This window comes from Eschrichtius robustus, chromosome 2, assembly GCF_028021215.1.
Source record: "Eschrichtius robustus isolate mEscRob2 chromosome 2, mEscRob2.pri, whole genome shotgun sequence".
Classification (NCBI taxonomy): Eukaryota; Metazoa; Chordata; class Mammalia; order Artiodactyla; family Eschrichtiidae; genus Eschrichtius; species Eschrichtius robustus.
Genome location: NC_090825.1, coordinates 7,548,061 through 7,567,392, shown reverse-complemented (window position 1 = coordinate 7,567,392; position 19,332 = coordinate 7,548,061). Strand labels below are relative to the sequence as shown.

The 19,332-nt window shown below is 43.1% G+C and overlaps 1 protein-coding gene across 1 annotated transcript in view; it reads left to right on the top strand.

Annotated features, from left to right (window-relative positions):
* The window catches only part of SEMA5A (semaphorin 5A), a 492,176-nt gene that overhangs the window by 412,215 nt on the left and 60,629 nt on the right, over positions 1-19,332 (top strand). Inside the window, exons 13-15 of the mRNA XM_068531877.1 lie at positions 1,433-1,550; positions 9,849-10,030; positions 15,953-16,096. Of these exons, the coding sequence (XP_068387978.1) occupies positions 1,433-1,550; positions 9,849-10,030; positions 15,953-16,096 (444 nt within the window). The remainder of the gene's footprint in view (positions 1-1,432; positions 1,551-9,848; positions 10,031-15,952; positions 16,097-19,332) is intronic.

The window sequence follows — 19,332 nt, the reverse complement described above, 5'->3', positions numbered from 1 at the left end:
AGGTTTACATGAGCAAATCGAGGTCCAGTTCTTAGAACAGTGCTTTGTGCAAGGTTTACATATTTGATGTGTTAATAAGGAGATTTTAATATCATTAATATTAATGACTTATTATTACTTTGACTGCCTCCCTAGCCCCATGTTTGATGACTATGCTATGATTTCTAGTTCTACTCTTGGTGAACTGGTAACTCTGTAACAGATTCAGCCCCTTGTAAGCTCTGCCCTAACTCAGAAGACCTTGGTGCTTCCGCGCTGAACTCACCTGCCTTTCCTCACAACCCTTTCCTGCACACCTGACCTCTTGACCCTTCAGAGAGAAGGTGTCCAATGCCCTGCATTTCTGTGGGGTCATCTTCTGTATAATTTTGACTCTGTCACAGTCATCTCTGTCTGTTTCCTCCCTCCCCACATCTACATTATATTGTGTTTATAACTTAGGGGCTGAAATCTTCATCTAATGATGCCCATGTTGTATATGAACTCTTTCATTTAGACAAAGCTAAAATAAAATATCTACCATCTACAGTATTTCTGATATAATATGTTGAATATTGTAGACAGGGCTATATCTACCATCTACAGTATTTCTGATATAATATGTTGAATATTGTAGACAGGGCTATATTAAACCACTATTAAATTGAAAATTTTAATGCATTTTTAAGCTAGGTACTCAAAAGGAACACTTCTCTATTTTATTAAATTTGAACCAACCATGTTGCAGGGTTTGGGGTGTATTTGTTTGTCCTTGGGCAAATATTGGAAATTTTCGGTGTCTCATTTTTCTCATCAATAAAGTTAAAATAATACCTCCCTCATTAGAGTCGTTTAAATGGTTAAATGACATAATAATTTTATATATCACAGTAGGTGTTCAACAAATAATACCCATTATTAAGGGGATGAAGATGATTATAATGATAGTAGCGATGATGGTGGTGGTGGTGAGAATGATTATGATGGTGATAAATAAAGTGAAAACATGAATACATTCCTGTAAAAGTTGTTTCTGTATAAAGGATGTAATCATTTTATATATCACAGTAGATGTTCAACAAATAGTACCTGTCATTAAGGGGGTGAGAATGATGATGGTGGTGGTGATGACAGCTAGTATTCTGGAGCCTTTGCAAGATTCTGACTCTAGATCGTTCATGACACCAAAAGGCGTCATGTTAGCATGGACAATCATTTGGTTGTCAGCCCTGGATCTTAGAAAAAAATAGATATTTCAAATAAAATTAATTTCTTTAATTTTAATTAGATACTTACTGGTGTATGCAGTTAGCTATGTTCTCTACTGTGCAGACGAAAACTTTGTTTCTCGTAAGTAGGTCCCATGTCAAGTCCTAAGAGTCAATTCTTAGCTTGCGTCTATGGTACTTAGATAAACCTGCCTTTCTCTTGACCCTTTGGTGTGTGTTTCCAGTGCCTGCATTGGGGCCCAGGACCCTTACTGTGGCTGGGATTCGGTGATGAAGAAATGCACGAGCCTGGAGGAGAGCCTGAGCATGATGCAGTGGGAGCAGAGCATCTCCGCCTGTCCTGTGAGTGTCCGTGTGTCCCGCTCTGGAAACACTGTCCGTGGGAACCAAGCTGTCTTATAATCCTAACCCACGCTTCCGTGGTGTCCATGCATTTTCGTATTAGAACCTTCCTCGCAAATCCAGTCTGTGTTCTCTTAACTTATTCAGCCCTTCTTTGCACGGAGCCACACGGGATCCTGCTGGCACCTTGCTGTCTGTTTTGAAGAGAAATATCTTAAGAGAAAACAGTGCTGATTTGAAAATGGGATGCCACGTCTCTGTTTTATTCTTGGATTTTTATCTCCAGAGCTTGGTGTGGACTATTTTGCCCTTTGTAGCATTAATAGACTAGCAACTTCCACACCCATCAATATCCCTTAGGAGCTGTAATTCCAGAAGCTGAGAAGTAGTGCATTGGAAAGAATAAACTAAAGGATATTATGATGGAACCCCACATGGGACAGTCTCCTCGCTACTGCTCAGGGTCCCAAAAAGCCCTGGGAGAAACAGCCTAGTGTACATTCCCACAGGGAACCCTGCAGAGTAGGGATAAATTCCCCTGTGTTTAGAGCCGGACTCTGAATCCAAGAAAAGAGATTCCACACTTTCCTTTGCCAGTTTATTTGTTTGCGTCCTCACTTATAGGATCCAGCCTTTCTTCCCCTTTGTCTCTAGAGCCCTCAATCAAGTCATTCCAAGTTTTTTTCTGTTCTCAGAGAATATGAGTAACAGCTATTAACTTCAACGTATTTGAAAATTTAGTAAGTCCCTTTGCTGTCACATCACTGCTGATCTCCATGCTGTCATTTCCGGCCTCACCTCTGCAAGACAGAGGTGAGAAGGCGAGGGGCACAGGCTGTTATTTTAAATCCGTGCTGTTCCTTCTGTTCAGAACTGCCTGAGGCATCTGAACAGTCTGTCCGCTTCTTATCAAGGAACCTGCACTTTCCATTATCTGAGCCACATGTCACGAAGCCTGTCCTTCAGTTTGTAAGTGAGAAAATCAGGCAGAGTGTCATGAGGGAGGCAAGGGCTATTAAACCAGTGTTGTTCCCCAAATGTTGGCAGGAGATCTAGGCCTTTCACTGCAGAGGGGGGTGTATCACCACATCCAGGCTCTGAGCAAAGCCTTGCAGTGGGGTTAGCTGCTAATCCTTTCGGTTATTTAGCTTTGGATCTCTGAATTTAGAAGCAAACTTTTTTGCAGTTTCTTGTGAAATTGGTTAAAACATGCCACTGTCTGTGTGAAGTTCCTTCTTAATGTCTGAAACACTCTTTAAAAGCACAAAGGTGTTCACCTTAAATTCTTTGCAGCTGAAGAAAACACAAAGTGCACTATCTGAAATGTAGCTCTGAAGTTCAGACACGCACTTTAGAAGAATCAGCGCATCTTCTTGTAGATGTTTAACCTTACAGTTTTAATGGTAAAAAAAAAAAGGCGGAAGATAACAGCAGTTCTTCTCAAGCAGTAAAGCCATTGGTCCAGGACTTAAGGCTGTTTTAGTGGATATCTGGGACATGCTTAGTTACATAATGGGAAATACACACTCATCCACTTAGTTTATAACAAGTACGTCTTGTATGTTTCTACGGTCAGAAAATGAAAGACCTGGTATTTAAGAAGCGACAGGAGGTTTATCACTAAAGTTGCTTCTTTCTGCTGAGAGGACAGCTTCTGTTACAAACTCAAGGAAGGTCAGAGGGCGATGTGGACCTGCGCTGGTTTCACAGCTGCCCCTCCACCATCTCTTTTTGAAAAATGTAGTTGAGACGTGATCTCTGATTCACCGTCCCTAAAACATACATAACAAGGTCTTTTTTCTTCTGGTTTGAGGTGATTTCATTACACAAAACCACCTCTGTCATCTCATCCAATGTAATTTGTCATTTATCAAGATACACTACTGATAAGAATATGCAAAGCACCCAACAACAGACAATAAATTATATCACTTTTAGCAAGCCACAGGAAAGAAAAACATATATTTTTTCTGACTTATATAGGCTACCAGATAGAAAATGGGAAATCCCATATTACCCAAATATTGTTTTAATTATGCATCCCTTTCAAAAAATCTCTTAGAAAGAAATGAGTTAGATGAAATGATTAGCATTAATATAGAGCAGACTTAGAGAAGTATTTTTAAAAGCTATTAAAATAGTAATTTGCTTCTATATATATTTTTTTTAAATTTTTGACTGAAATGGAAGAAAGGCTTGACTTTATGGGCCAGAGTAAAGACAGAGAACTATTTTCCACTTAAAGATCCTTATTTAAAAATGTTTATGGATTTCTTTTGTCCAGGAGGCAGGGCAATAGTTGACCGACATATTGGTTAACATTCTCTTTTCTTATATTATTGTAATTAAAAACATTGTTCTCGGTTTAAGAGATTTGAAGTACTCAAGCAAGATCTAAATTTACATACCTAGCGTGATTCAAGTAATATATACATCCTGCATAACTTGCAATATTGCTTAACAAGGATAGCGTAATCTTAAAAATCCACCTGGTCTTTATTTATACGTGAATGTCATCCACACCCTGTGTGGACATATGGTTATTAGCATACCATGTCATACAGTGAGTCTCTATTCCAAAATACGTCGTGCAGTGACTAGCAAAATACATAGACCAAATAAGCACCTAAATTTGTTAAAATAACAGATTCTTCCCTGGCTACTGTGTAATTATCATCTTTGGAGTGAAAGGAGAATTTAACAATGATTAAGCCCAGAGCCCTTTATTTAGATGCCAGTACCATAGACCAGAGACTAAAAAGTTTACACAAGATTCTGAAACTACATTGAGAAAGAAATCAACTTAAATCCAGTACTTCTGACATTATTCCTAGTCTACAAGATGATGTCATTCCTAGCTGTCAACATCTCCCAAAGCAGTGGCTGATCAGTGGACTCAGTGATTGGTGACCCATTAGTCATCGGCATATTATGTTCAGATAGCCTGAGAGGTATCACTGAAATCAACTGTAAAAGAAGGAAAAGGGAATTGAGGTTAATTGGGTGTTTAGATCATGTGCTCGGTGCCATGTTAGGCAACTTTCAGTGGAGGATCTCATTTAATGTTCTTGACGTTATTGCTTCCATTGTGTCTCATAGATGGAAGAAGTGGGATTCAGAGGCAATAAAGATTACCTCTATTCACCCATCTTGCAGAGGCCACACAGAGTTCCATCTTAGTTCTCTTCAAAGGTGCTATCTTCCCTCCATGTACTTCATTTATACAGATAGACTTAAGGACGATATTAAGTTGATGTCATAACATGAGACAAGCCTCTCCAAAGAGTGCATCCAGTATCCTGCTTTGTTACAGTCTCTGACCAAAGGTACATGAGCCTTTAAAAGTAAATAAAGGAAAATCTTTTAACTTCCGAAAAAATATCCAAATAGAAAATATAAGACTTCAATTTAGTCATAAGAACATGATGGTTGGAGAACAGTAAGAACCTAAAGATATGCTCCAGGGACCTCTATGCTCATCAAATGCATCTATGTCCTTCATCAGTTGGGAATTAATGAATTGAACATGAATAAATCAAAAGTGGGATTAAGGATTACGCTTGTTAACAAAAGTTGGATCTAGCCAGCTCTTGGAAGTCCATTATTTCCTAGGTGAAGGGAACTTTGCTGTTACACAACTGGTGGTAAAAGTGTATGAAGCTGATTTCCATAAGACTCTCATCAAAGAAAGTTCTAAGAATCACGTTACCCAATGAAATGGCTGAGATCACAGGCTCTGGATTAAGCTTGTTTAGACTGATTTTTGGGTCTTTTACAACCAGAGTGACTTTGAGCTTATTGAGTGACACCTGGGCTTCAGTTTTCCTATCTATAAAGTGAGGTGTACGTTCTAGGGATACTGTGAAGATTCAGGGAGATAATACCTGTCCGTCACTCAGTGCAGTGCCTCACCTCACTGATAAACTTAGCTTCTACAAAGGCCACCTCAGCTGGCACTCAACTCACGGCCCCGCAGGCCCCTTTCCACAAGTCAGTGACTTATTCTTTTAGTTTGCTAGTTTCTACATCTTTTCCCATCATAAAATGTCCTCTTCCAACATTCCGAATGATTGCTGCTTCCATCTTCATTCATCACCATCATATTGTATTTCCTCCTGACTTCACAAGTCTTTGATTTTTCTGTATTCACGATCTCTTGTAGTTATAGAGATCCTAACAATCTCTGTGCTGTTTCCTTTGCATTTTAGACAAGGAAACGGAAGCCAAGGGGGGTTTAAGAGAACTAACCCGTCTTTGCAGGTCCCCAAATCATCTGCCCCTTCAAAAGTTTCTAATCAGTATTGGGGGGATTCGTAGACATTCAAAAATCACAAGGACTTCCCTGACCTACATGACCCTTCTCACCGTCACAGACAAGGAGGCAAATGGAAGGAACCGGAAGTCTCAGAGAGCCTCTGGTGGTGGTGATGCTGGTCTGTGCTAGTCAGTCCACATCCCCTCCCCACCCCTGCCCCAAGGGCCTGAGCTTCCCCACTTCCAGACTGTTCTGTCTCTCCTCCCAGGCTTTCTTGTTGTCTTGGGTCTAGCCAGTGTGCACCACGGGCAGGAGAAGGAGGCTGCGGTCCTCCTTCCTGCCCTCCTTCAGCTCAGCCTGCGGCTTTGGCCGGGGCTTCACGCCGCATCACAGCCCCTGTCAGGCAGCCCCTTCCCAGGCTCTGTTCTTCCCTCCGCCCCCATAACCTGTCCTCCCCTCTCCCCAACCGGCCGACGGGATGAGCACGGTCGTAGCTCCCCGTGTTTCTGCTACCTGCGGCTTCCGCATCCCTTGATGGGTCCCTTAACCCCACCCACACCTCTGCCCAGGTTGCCTTCATCACGTTCGTTCCACAGTCCTGCCAGGACCATCATAAATGCAAGCGCTTAAGACTTGGATCTTCATCTCTGAAACCTCACTGGTATCATGAAGCCGTGTTATTTTATACTCTGTAACTCGTGGGCTCCCTGTGCCTGAACCTCCAGCAAACATTCTAGAGGCTTCTGGCTCCTTCTGGGCTGGGTTGGAGTCTAGTCCACAGCAGAGCAGGCCCTCAGAGAAGGAGGACATTTTTGATGTAAAATTTTAGAGTCAACATGATGTGATAAACTACATGGATGGTGATATTCTCTTTTGATTGGTTTTTCATGTTGCTTTAAAAATTCACTTTTAAGCTCCTTAGGTTTTTGCACGATTTTCCATGAGCTGTGACATATGTGTTTGTGTGTGTGTTTGGGGTGTAAGAGGCACAACTATTTGCCCCTACATCACATGCAGAGCAGCACCATGGAAACACAATCCAGTCCTGTGCTCTGATAATCCCCCCTTTCCACAGTTTATCTGTTCACCAATAACCCGCTCAGTAAGGAATCCCTCATATCCTGTACAAAGCCAGCCAATGGCCCAAGCCTACCAGGAAATTGAATAAAAGTTGTGAAATGTTTTCAATGTGAAACTGTGTCAAGCAGTAGTAGAAGCCCCCCTTCTCCTTTTTATCCCCCTATAAGAATTCTTGTTCCCAATTTCCCCTTCCAGCTGTCACCTACATGCCAGAAGCAGATGGGGAAGACTAGGGAACTGGCTTCCTTGTGGCCCAGATCTGGGTCTTGTCAGAGGGAGAGCATCATTTGGATGCCTTGAGGGAGGCAGGTAGAACCATATTTGCATTTGTGAAATCGAAATGGAACTCAGCATCATTTCTGTGTGATCCGTGCAACGCTTTTACCTCTGGTCGGCCCTTAACTAGACAGTAGTGCCTGTGCAGACCACTTGACAAGTACTCAGGTGCCGTTTTCCTTAGCCTCCGAGCACAGCCCAAGGGTAGAAACTCTCATCACCCCTCTTTACTAGGGAGGGATGGTCCCCCCCGCCCCCTTCCCCCTCCCCGCCTCCCCCACCACATAGCACAGGTAGCTGGTGCGTCAGCCCCCATGCCCAGCCCCGCGCGGTGCCCCGAGGGCAGAGCAGCAGAGGGGGGCTCCCCAGACTCAGCACATTCACAAAGTAATGGTAATGATCAACACGATCAGTCAAAATAATATGGACCTATACTGTGTGGATATTATACAAATACACTGTGTGATCACTGTTACTACTGATGCTGGCTCCATGAGCGAGGGCTTCACGCTTTTTACGGTGAGAACAGTCATAGCCACATTTACGTAGCGGGCAGGTGTTTGGACTTAAGAGCACGTGAGGACTTGTGAGCGTGGTCAGTCCCAGTGAGAGCATCAGCTGATCCCTTTTCTACCTGCACAAGAGCCCTTTCGGCCAGAGGCAGCAGGAGGGCTGTTAAAGGATGGAGGGCGAATCCTGAAACTCCCAAGTGGCAGGGCCTTTGCTGCTTGAACAACAAATTCAGGGAGAAATTCGTGGTGTGAACCCCCTTGTCACGCAGGGGTCTGTTCTCCAAGAAAACACGGGGGTCTCCTTATGGTCAGCGTAGGAGCTGTATTTTTATCCTGGTGGGACGGGGGAGGTTACAGGACCTTAGAAACGGGGATATTTTCCTCTTAGGAAAAACCTGCCTTTGTACATCCCCTCACTCTGGGTGGGATCCGGTGAATCACTCTGAATCCAGAGGATCATGCAGTTTCATCCTTTCCCTTTTGTCCCAGCTTCTTATAGAAATAGCCAGGTGTGGTTAGTGGGAGTATAAAGCCTTGGAGTACTGATAAGAAACAAGAGGGATAGAGTCATAACTGTGGCAGCTGGAGATGGGCAACCAGCCAGGTCAGAGGAAATGAACACACTTAATGTTTACTCTTTCCTGTGGTATTTGGATACAGATCCGAGGTAAAGCTCACTTGGATTTTCACACACAAAGTATGGTGTCAGCTTTGTTCTGAAACTGTGTCGTGCAGGTACAGTTTGCCCCAGAGAAATTAACTGTCTCATCTGTGGAGTCCTCTCCTGTGTGAATGATGAGTCTTTAATCCCCCAGAATCATCCAGGGTGGGAACATTTGGGCGAGAAGGTGGGGCAGCAGGCAGCAGAGAGTCCAGTGAAAGCACGTAACTTACCTGTAATCCCTTCTCTTCGTTTGTCATATTTTCTAAGAAATGCATAAGGCCCCATGTTAAATTTAGGAGGTCTGGACTTTAGGCCTTCTTCTGTCCCTTTTCAGAGGGGAGATTCCTTTTTGGGGCTGGGTGATCTGAAGGCTGGGCCCCATGACTCTGAAATCTTGAGGACACTCTAGCTCCTGAGAAAATCCCCTGGTCAGATTTACGGTGACATCGTCCGGTCTCCCACCTGCACTGGACCTAGTCACCATGGGCCGCGGGGGGGGGGGGGGGGGGCCGCCAGAGAGGCCCCTCCCTTCCTCCCTCCCTGGAGGCCCTCAGACCATCCATGTCACAGAGCTTCCGGGCCCCCTGCTCAGACCCTGCCGTGGCTCCTAGCTCAGCTCTCCGCTTTGCTGCCTCTGGACCAGCTGCCCGCGTCCCCGCGACATTCTAGACCGCTTGCCCTCCGTCCCACACAGCAGCGTCATTCCCCTCTGTCATCACTCAGGCTGCTCCCCTCCTCAGCAGCCCCGACCGACTCCTTCACCTGCTGCCTCTCTCATGCCTCGGGGCCCAGCGCAGGCTCCTAACCGTCCTTCCGGATCCTGCGAGTTTGCCGAGAGCCCCTTCTCCGCCCACGGCCCCTGCTCGGAGCTCCATCACTGGATTTACTTGCAGTAATAATTAGCGGTCCAGCTCCTCCTCGCCAGCTTAGAAACTCCTGGAGGGTGGATATAGGACGGGTTTAACGGGGATACACCTGACAACTGGCAGGTTCTGGTGGCTTAATACACACTCTTTTAATACGTTATAAATTAAATGTTGTCAGTTTGAGGTGACTTTTGAGGCCAGGTCTTAAGTAATACCAGTTGACCAATCTTTCATTTTTTTAAGGTACATAAAAATGCAACAGAGTAGTACATATGTGATTTTTTCAGTCCAATTCTTCTTGTTCCTTGGGTTTCTCACATGAGTGAACAATCCTGATTTCGCTTGATTGACAAGTCGTTACATCCTTCCCCGTCCTCCCCCTCCTCCTCCGCCTTCTTACCCTTCTTTTCTTCTGCCCCCTCCTCCCCTCTGCCTCTTTCTTCCCCTCCCTCTCCTCCATCACTGTCTCCACCGATGACCTCTGCTGCTTTACTTCAAAATACATCCCTGTTCCTCTCTTTTTAATTGTAATATGAAATATTCCAGATGAGTTCGGATGGTCCTGTGGGAGACCTTTCGTTTTTTTCCCTATTATGTTTGCAGCCTTAACCCTTTCTGACACCCATGTTTGTATCTGCTTCCTAGATGAGGAATCTCACCGTGGACGGGCGCTTCGGCGCGTGGTCTCCGTGGACGCCATGCACGCACACCGACGGCAGCACCGTGGGATCCTGCCTCTGCCGGACCCGCTCCTGCGACAGCCCGGCCCCCCAGTGCGGCGGCTGGCAGTGCGAGGGCCCCCGCATGGAGATCGCTAACTGTTCCAGGTGTGTCCCTCGCAACACTCGGGCTTAAACTCACGAGTGAGCTCAGCCTGCAGAGGAATTTAGGAAACCACTTCTAATACATGCCTTCCCTCTTCAAGAGAAATGTCAGAAAAAGACAGGGACACTTACCACTTAAAAATGATGTGATCTATGAGAGCAGATTTAAAATTACAAATTAGATTTGTAATATACATATATACATATTCATATATATAATCTACATATGTATGTATAACTGAATCACTGTACTGTGCACCTGAAGCTAACACGATATTGTAAATCAACTGTACTTCAATTTAAAAAATTACAAATTAGATTCTAAACCTGTTTATATGTTGAGATAAATCTAAACCTATTCATGTGTTCGTTGTTAGATTAGGGAAAGTATTTTGAGTGTGCACGACGTTAGAAGAAGGAAAAGCATAAAATTTCTGAATGTTTAACTAGACCCTGCTCATCAAGTTTTTAAATGGGAAGGTGGCTATCAAAAATCACTATGGCATTTAAATTCCCTCACACATTTAACTAGTGACGTAACAGAAGTTATACCTTTGCAACTTTTGAAGCTTTTTTTTTTTTTTTTTTTTTTTTTTTACTTTTGATGAAAAAAAAAATTCGATGCCAACTTACAAGTAGTTGAGAGGTATCTAGTTTATCACCATTCTTTTAGGGGGCAGGTGAGAAGCTTGCTATGAAGACCACCGTGCCCGAAAACCACACTGTCCAAGTACAAACATTGTGAGTGACAGCTGTCCCATCACAGCTACATCACGGGAACTTTAGTTGCTACCCTAGATCTGTCCTTTACAGATTCAGGAATATCACTCCAGGGGCCGCTTCTGAAACTACCAAAACTGTCCTACACTGGCGCTCACACTCCAGAGGAGCCCACTTCTAACAATGCATATTGCTTTCCAAATGTGCACGAGAGTGGCACTTACTGGTATATGGGCTGTTAGGGGTAAATTTTGGCTGATGAATTAAGGGGTGTCCAAGAATACGTGAGCTGATACCCTGTGCATGCATCTCTGTCCTTGCATGGATTGGGGGGTAGTGTCTGCCATGATAACGGAGTAGGATACCTTTCCCTGCTCTGAGTAGAAAGCTGGCTAGAGCAGTTGTCTGCTGTCAGCAGTGTCACATCTGCTTGATGTGACTCTCTCATGAGTGTACATTTCAGCGTGCCTGAGGGATAGGAAGCTGGGACTCCATCATTTACAAAAACAGGCCATGTCACAGTTTCGTATGTGTCACCAGATTCTATCTGAGATTTGCCTTCTTTCTTATGAACCACCTCACGGCAGGGTCTGGAGAGACGGCCCACTGCACTCACTTGCTTCTAACCTTTGGAAGCCACTGATGCTGTCAAAGGAAAGAGACAGTGGAGCAAGTGGATTAGGCCGGTTGGCAGCAAATGCTTTTTGTTCTAGCAGCAGGGGACTCCTAGTCTACATATTCCTTTGAAGTTATCTGCCCAAAGTATGGTAATCTAACACCAGAGATTGTTTTTAATGCCCTTTATCAGTTGATAACCTGTTTATGTTGGCCTCAATTTTGTTGGAAGCAAAAAACTGGAAACCACCTAACTTACAAACCCATATTTTTTGGCTCAGTCAGCAACGTCAAGTGCTTCCTCAATTTGTGCAAAGTACATCCAAAAGTCTTTACAAAGGCTGATCTAATGATGCTAAATTAAACCTGTTCTTTATTTATTATTGTAATTGTTTAATCCAATATACTCAGAAAGTGTTGGGAAATTCAAAATATTGCTAATTCAATACATTTTGCAAATATAATATCTTTGATGAAATGCTTTTATCGTATCACGTCATTTAAATTTGTTTTCTCACTATCTTGGAGCCGCAGATTAAAGGCATTCAATTTATGGAAATGAACCCACAATATAAGGTAATTAGCTAAGCCAGACTTTATTATCAAACCAGGGTCAAGTCAGACTTCCTATCAATCAGGAAAATCTGGTTTAATTTTATAATTAAAATGAACACAGGAATGTGTATGTCACTTCTGAATTCTAATTCCTGGGGCAGGAGGGAGGAACAGAGAGAGAGAGAGAGAGCTGTAGCTAGCTAAGCAGAAAGGTAGAACGTCAAGGAAGGCTTGGAGCCTTGACAGGACTTCGTCATCTAAACACAATAAGTCCACAACTTTCAACGTTTGTTACCTATACCTTCTTTTCTCAAAATTTTTTTTTATTGAAATATAGTTGATTTACAATGTTGCGTTAGTTTCAGGTGTACAGCAAAGGGATTCAGTTCTACATACATATATGTGGGACCTTAGTTCCCCGGCCAGGGATGAAACCCGCAGCCCCTGCATTGGAAGCGCGGAGTCTTAACCACTGGGCCGCCAGGGAAGTCCTTACCTATACCTTCTTAGGGGACTTTTCTCTAGGAGCAAAACCTGTGTCCGTCCTGGGTTGGTCCGGAGAACCAGTGACGGCGAGATCGTCTGTGTGCGGTAATGAAACTGCAGGGGGCTCTGAGCATCTGCCCCTGGGGTGGGGCAGGGGAGCAGGAAGCTGGGCAGAGCTGGGCTGCAGGCCGCACAAAGACCTCAGCTGGCCGCACAGGGCGCTCCAGAGCTGGCAGCTCCTTGATGCTGTTAGATCCTCTCACCTGAGAGCAGTAACCACCAACACCCTCAGCATCTGGAGAAAGGCAGACCACAGCGTCCACTACTGCGCGCTTTGACAGTAGCTGGGAGATGGACACCAAGTCCGTAATCACACAGCTCTGCTCTGCGCTGTACTCCGAACGTCCCAGCTCAGCTAACATCTGCTGCTGGGTAACCCGGAGAATGGTTCAAACAGTGTGATCCGTGGAGTAGGTTTCCTGTCTCCTTTGTATATTGTTCTGTTGTTGTTTGTTTGATTTTTCTTTTACAACTATACTCGATTTGGTCCTCCCTTCCCTGCATCACCTATAGCACTGTGACCACAGCAATATTTCATATTTTAAAACAAGCACCAGGACGCCTGAAACTAACACAACATTGGAAATCAATTATACTTCAATAAAAAAGAAAAAATTTTAAAAAGCAAGCACCAGGAAAGCTTCTTGGATCAGTCTCCGAACTCTTCTGCCTCACTTCATGTAGGATATTTTTTTAAGTGTTATCTTCTCTCCAGGAGCCTATTTAGAATGCAGAGACCCCTGGGCGAGTTGTCTGTGACATCACTAACAGTGAAAAGCACGTTGGGTGACCACACCATATGGGAGCCCAGGGCGTGAGGGCACTGCCTGCCCAAGAGGAGAAGGTCCGTCAGATAAGGAAAGGCAAGCCACAAGGGTGGATTTTGCCCTCCGCTCACCTTTTCCATAGGCCAGCTCAGATCACTCCACAAGGTTGAAAGGAGCCCATCAGGGCTACAGAGATGAGATTATTTGTGTTATTACAGAAAACAACAGCACATCAACCTTGCATTACGCACTGCATTATTTCTATAAAGCTAAGTTGGTTTCCACTGATGCCTGGCAGAAACTTTATAAAAGCCATAGAACTGTTATTGTTGGAAGATTATAGTCAATGAATAATATTCTTTTTTATATTGTTTAATGGAAAAAAAGGACTATCACAGGCATTACTGTGACTTGTTTATCAATACCTCCTCTGCTCTGGTTCTAGTTGTGGAATGTCATTCACTGAGCAGAGCCATGATACAACTAGTGGTTATTTTAAGACTAAAATTCAAATAAATGAATCTGCTTTAGTGATGTTTTAAATGCATAAGTGGATTGTTTTGGACTGACTTAATCACAGAAATGATCCATCTGCTGATGTATGCTTACTTCTTTGGTTGCCTGCTGCTACATCTGCCCCCAAGCAGCGTTTCTAGTTGTGCAAACCCAGCTCCACAGAATAATCACACACGTGGACAGTATATTCATTTATTCCCTCAGGTATTATAGTCCTATTATTTACAAACACTTCCATTTACCTACCTCCCTGTATACATCAGTTTCCATAGATTGTAAGTAGACTGTATCATCAGATGTCACGTTTGTTAAAAGGTTTAGGAAATTAAGAATTTCCAAACAATCTTGGAAGCAGTGTTTCCTGCGTTATCTAACCATTTTTTGCATATATAAAGAAACTTTGAAAGTAAAAATGTCATTTTATTCATGTTGAAATTGCTATTTTTGCATGTAATTCAATGAAGTACTTGGATACTTTTTAAAATTGTGTAGGTAATGACGTATAAGATACTAATTACTTTTAGAAGCAAATTGGGAAGTCCGTCTTATTTTGTGTTATTTTGGTTAAATTATCACAAAGCAGCTTTGTTATTATATTGTACATTGAGGTATCACTTTATATTTTATTGAGATTATTTTTAAGTTTCAGAAAATAAAGTAGGGAAATATGAAATACACTAAGCATTTTCTCAGAGGAACTTTCATTTGAAATTGTGTTAGAAGTTACATATTTAATTTGTTGTTTATACCTTGAGCTTCAGTGGCATAGCTGTGGACCGCCATGCTTTTAAAGGAACATATAAAGTAAAATAAGAATTCACGTGAGTTGATTTTTTTCAGTGGAAATATAAATCCTATAGATGAGGGTAACAGCTATTTAGAAACACATACGCAATTAGAGAAATAAAAAAAGTTCTACATGCAGTAAGCCATCTATGTGGGAGTTTGGACTCTGGATTTAACAGATATTTTAATACTTAAACATTTTTTTATTCCTATAGCTTGTTTTTAAATAGCAGGGACAGACTGCTAAGGGAGATATTTAAATTATAAATATTCTACATGCAGCCATTTTAAGGGAAAAATGCAATATCAAACAAAAATTTTCCCTAGCTGCTAGTAGCAGTTTATTTTATAAACCACTTTTATAAAAGTGGTTCATTTTCTTTTTCTTTTATTTTGCATTTTTAATGTATCTACCTTATTTTATATGTATAACAACATAAATAAAGATATATGCAATTTGCACTTCCTATTTATACACTACGTCTTGGTCAAATTGCAAGAAAGTAGCCAAGAATCTGAATTTAAAATACCCATTCTTCATTTTTTTTTTAATTTTAATTTTACACTTTATTAATTTATATTTTTATTTTTGGCTGTGTTGGGTCCTCGTTTCTGTGCGAGGGCTTTCTCTAGTTGCGGCGAGTGGGGGCCACTCTTCACCGCGGTGCGCGGGCCTCTCACTATCGTGGCCTCTCTTGTTGCGGAGCACGGGCTCCAGATGCGCAGGCTCAGTAGTTGTGGTGCATGGGCTTGGTTGCTCTGCAGCATGTGGGATCTTCCCCGACCAGGGCTCGAACCCGTGTCCCCTGCATCGGCAGGCAGACTCTCAACCACTGCGCCACCGGGGAAGCCCCACTATTCTTCATTTTTAATTAATAAAGCTTGTTTTAAAACTTCGCACATTTTGGTGCTCTCTATCAATAAGAATGCCATCGAGAAAGTTACTGATTTTCACTGATGTTAGCAGATTTTTAAAATGAGCATTTAGATGAGTATTTTGTTCAAATGTGCAGTTTTCATAGATGACACCTGACATGGTACGAGTCAACTAAATTCATAAACTCTCACGTTTCAGGGATTCATCTCTAACTGCTTTTCAGTGAAATAACATTATTTTTCATTAGTTTATAGTTCAATGTTTTCATAACTAAACTTTCTTAATTGTTCCTAATATTGCTAAAACTTGACTCTCAGATTTCCTATTTTGATTCTAAAGAAGTCAGATACGTGGGGAAGAAAACCTCACAGTGACTGAGGTTCCTGTGGCAGGACCTTTATTCCCACGGCTCCTCGCGGGCTTTTCCTTCACAGCCCCCAGTCAGTGGTCCGTGTCGGGAACGTGTGAATTTGGGGGCGGGTGCAGACAGAGGCTGGGCTCCGAGCCAGTTGGACCCAATGACCCCGTGGCTTCCTCCCCCAGGAGTGGAGGCTGGACCCCCTGGACCTTGTGGTCTCCCTGCAGCACCACCTGCGGCATCGGCTTCCAGGTGCGCCAGAGGTCCTGCAGCAGCCCTACTCCGCGGCACGGGGGCCGGGTGTGTGTGGGACAGAACCGCGAGGAAAGGTAGGTACCCTCCCTGCTCCCGGCATCGCCATCCTCGCGCTTACTGTCATCCCAGCGTGGTCGGTTCCCCTGCAGTTTTAGTTTTGGATCCGGCTCAGCTTCTCTGTGGCATCCTTTTCTGTTGAGCTGAATGACCCTCCTCTTTTTCTGACATTCTTTAATTCTGAGCAAAGCTGGGGGTCGACAGCATCGTTGGGCCGCCGTGGAGCCTGCACAGTTCATTCAGCTGAGCAGTTCCCGAGGAGTGACTGGAGATCCAAGGTCACTGGGCACCTCTGCGCTGGGCTCCCCAGAGACTAAGCGTATGGGTCTGCTGGAGAATGATTGTTCTTGTTGGGATTCAACTAGAGTTGAATTCTCGTCTCAAACCTCCACTTCTGAATAGGGCCCGAGCTGGTCCTGGGCCCAGATGGTACTGCTTGGATGAGGTAAGTTTTCCATCACAACTAAATTAAGCACTGGCATGTAGGTGAGAACATAGTCAGTATTTTGGTTATATTTACAACTATGCACTTGTCTATTAACAGGTACCCTCAGTGATGCTGCAGGACAACCCAGAAGGCGGTGGGGGGGGGGATCCTTTTCCACGTGCATTTTAAGCTTTCCGCACATCATAGGGACATTTGAGTTCAATCTCGCATTTAACAGTTTGTTGCTTTCTGTAGACTCAGACATTTGGTTTTGGCCTCATAAAATCTACAGTTGTCATAATTGACTCTTTCTTGCATACTTAAAGTACACTCTCGCTTATGGGAGAAAATCCAAGTAGGTGAATTTCACATCACTTTCAGGATTCTTACTCTCCATATCACGTTAACTTATCCTATTGATCCATGAGAAACAAGCTGGCTTTCAGTGCTTTTTAATTAAAATGTAGTAAGGCTTATAGCCAGTGAAATGGGTTCAGTGGGAGCCTCAGGAAAATACTGTATGCAGTTATTTGCTATGTGATTAATATTTATATAGACAAAACCACAGGCTTAGTGTATAGATAATTCTCTACTAAATATTTATCACAACGTGAAATTAACTGGAATCATTTTTTTTTTCTTTCTTCACTGTGTTCCTAAATCACCAATTAAGACTTCGTTCTTTTGACTCAGAGAGAAAAATGAAGGATGACTTTTACAAAGCAGGGTCGGTCGTTTTTGTAGTAGTCCCCAGTGACAGACTTGCGTAAGCTTGTCATTTCCAATCTGACACCAGTTGATAAGTGGGAAAGCCGATTATGGGGAAGTTGTCTCCCTGCTATTTCCCAGGGTTATAAGACTTAAATTGGTTGGAAGTTGTAAAATGCTATACGTTGTCACGTAATAGAGCCCATTCAGGCAAAGTTGCCTTCATCTGTGCGAAGCCACTCCTAGAATCACGGCACCTCCACAACCGCACACCTGTTATCACCTTTCCCAGGCTGAGCACGCGGGAAGGAAGAAGCTGGTTAATTCTGTGGTTAACATAGGTGTATGTTCTGTATCCATTTACGAGTGTTCATAAAGCTTCATTTTCAGAAAGAGATCAGGATGGCTAATGTGTTTGGGGAACTTACACTTAAAACATTCTTATTTTACAGAAGAAACACTCATTTGGGCTAGATGAATATTTGCTTAAGAAGGGAACATTGGGACTTGAGTAATAGACGCCTGGATGGTAAGAACAAGGCCTGTGGGCCGGGGAAGTCTCCCTTTGGAACTGCCTTTCTAGGGGGCGTTCAAGGAAATAACGAAAACTAGAAAAGACAAACACATGATATCACTTTCTTGGTCTTCACAAACAAACGGTTCTTAGGTTTCTTTGCCATGTTATGCAGGAAGTCTCTCTACCTAAGTAATATAAAGAAACAGCATTCTGATTCTGAGAAAAGGGAAATTTGAGAACTAAACTCGAGATTAAAGGAGAGCCTTGTCTCCCTGAGAAGGTACGAAGGACGATGGACTAGACATACACAATCATTGATAAAATCACATTGTGTTTATTTGCACACCGTCAACCGTAAAGAACGCCTGAGTGGCCACAAATGAATAAATTGGCTCTCCTGGGAAAGTCCCGAAGTTAATGTTAGGACTACAGTCAGTGACTTTTGATTTGGGATAAAATCTCCAATATATGAAAAATTCAATGAGAGCTTTATTGCAACAGAGATCTCAGAAATAGCTACATCATTTTTTCTACATAATGGATAAAGAAAATATGTAACTTATATTCTAGATGTACTTTAAAAGGCATGGGCATTTTGTTTTTCTGCTCTAAAACTTCCTGGAAAATGATTTTCTTGAGTAGCAGAAACTGAATAGAAGCACTGACTCCTAAAAAGGTTACCAGCAAGGATGAAGCAATGGATCTCTGTGTATAAATATTATCAAAATGCAAATGTCATTGTCTGTATTTGTTTTCTCCTGCTGTGTGACACAAACTTGACGGCTTAAAGCAACACACATCTATCAGCTCAAGTCTCAGTGGACCAGGAGTTCCTACATGACTCATCTGGGCTCTCTGCTTAGCCAGAGCTGTGGTCTCATCTGAGGCTCAGCTGGGGAAGGATTTACTTCCAAGATCATGCGGTTGTTATCAGCATTCAGTGCCTTGTGGGCTGTCAGTCTGGGATCTCAGCGTCTCACTAGTTGCCAGCCTGAGACGGTCCTCAGTTTCTTGCCAAGTGAGCCTTCCCAATATGGTCACTTGCTTCCTCAAATCCAGCAAGGCAGAGAATCTCCTTGCAAAATGGACATTACTCTCCTATGTAATGTCATCACAAAGGTGACAAACCACCACCATTCCATATTCTGCTGGCTAGAAGAAAGTCACAGACCCGGTCCTCAATCAAGAGGGGGACATTACACAGGATGTGAACATCAGAAGGGCAGGGATCATTGGGATCACCACATAGTTTATCTGCTAGCGTCGATTATCTGTCCCTGATGTGTACAAAATGCATTTCCCCCCTCCCAAGTTTCCACAAAATTTTATACCATTCAGTCATTTCCCCAAAGTCCAGAACCTTATTTAAGTCAGACCCACATGTGAATGAGCCTTCCTGGGTGTAGTTCATCTCAATCTGTCCATCTTTAAAATGAGAGACACGTTATCTGCCACCAACACACCCAGTGTACCCATGGTGGGACAGGCAAAGGGTTACAGCTACAGATAGTTCCGTTGAAAAAGAGAGGAAATGGAAAGTGCAAAGAAATTTCCATTGAAATTCTGAAATCTATTCAGACAAGTGTATGGAGTTGCTTGAT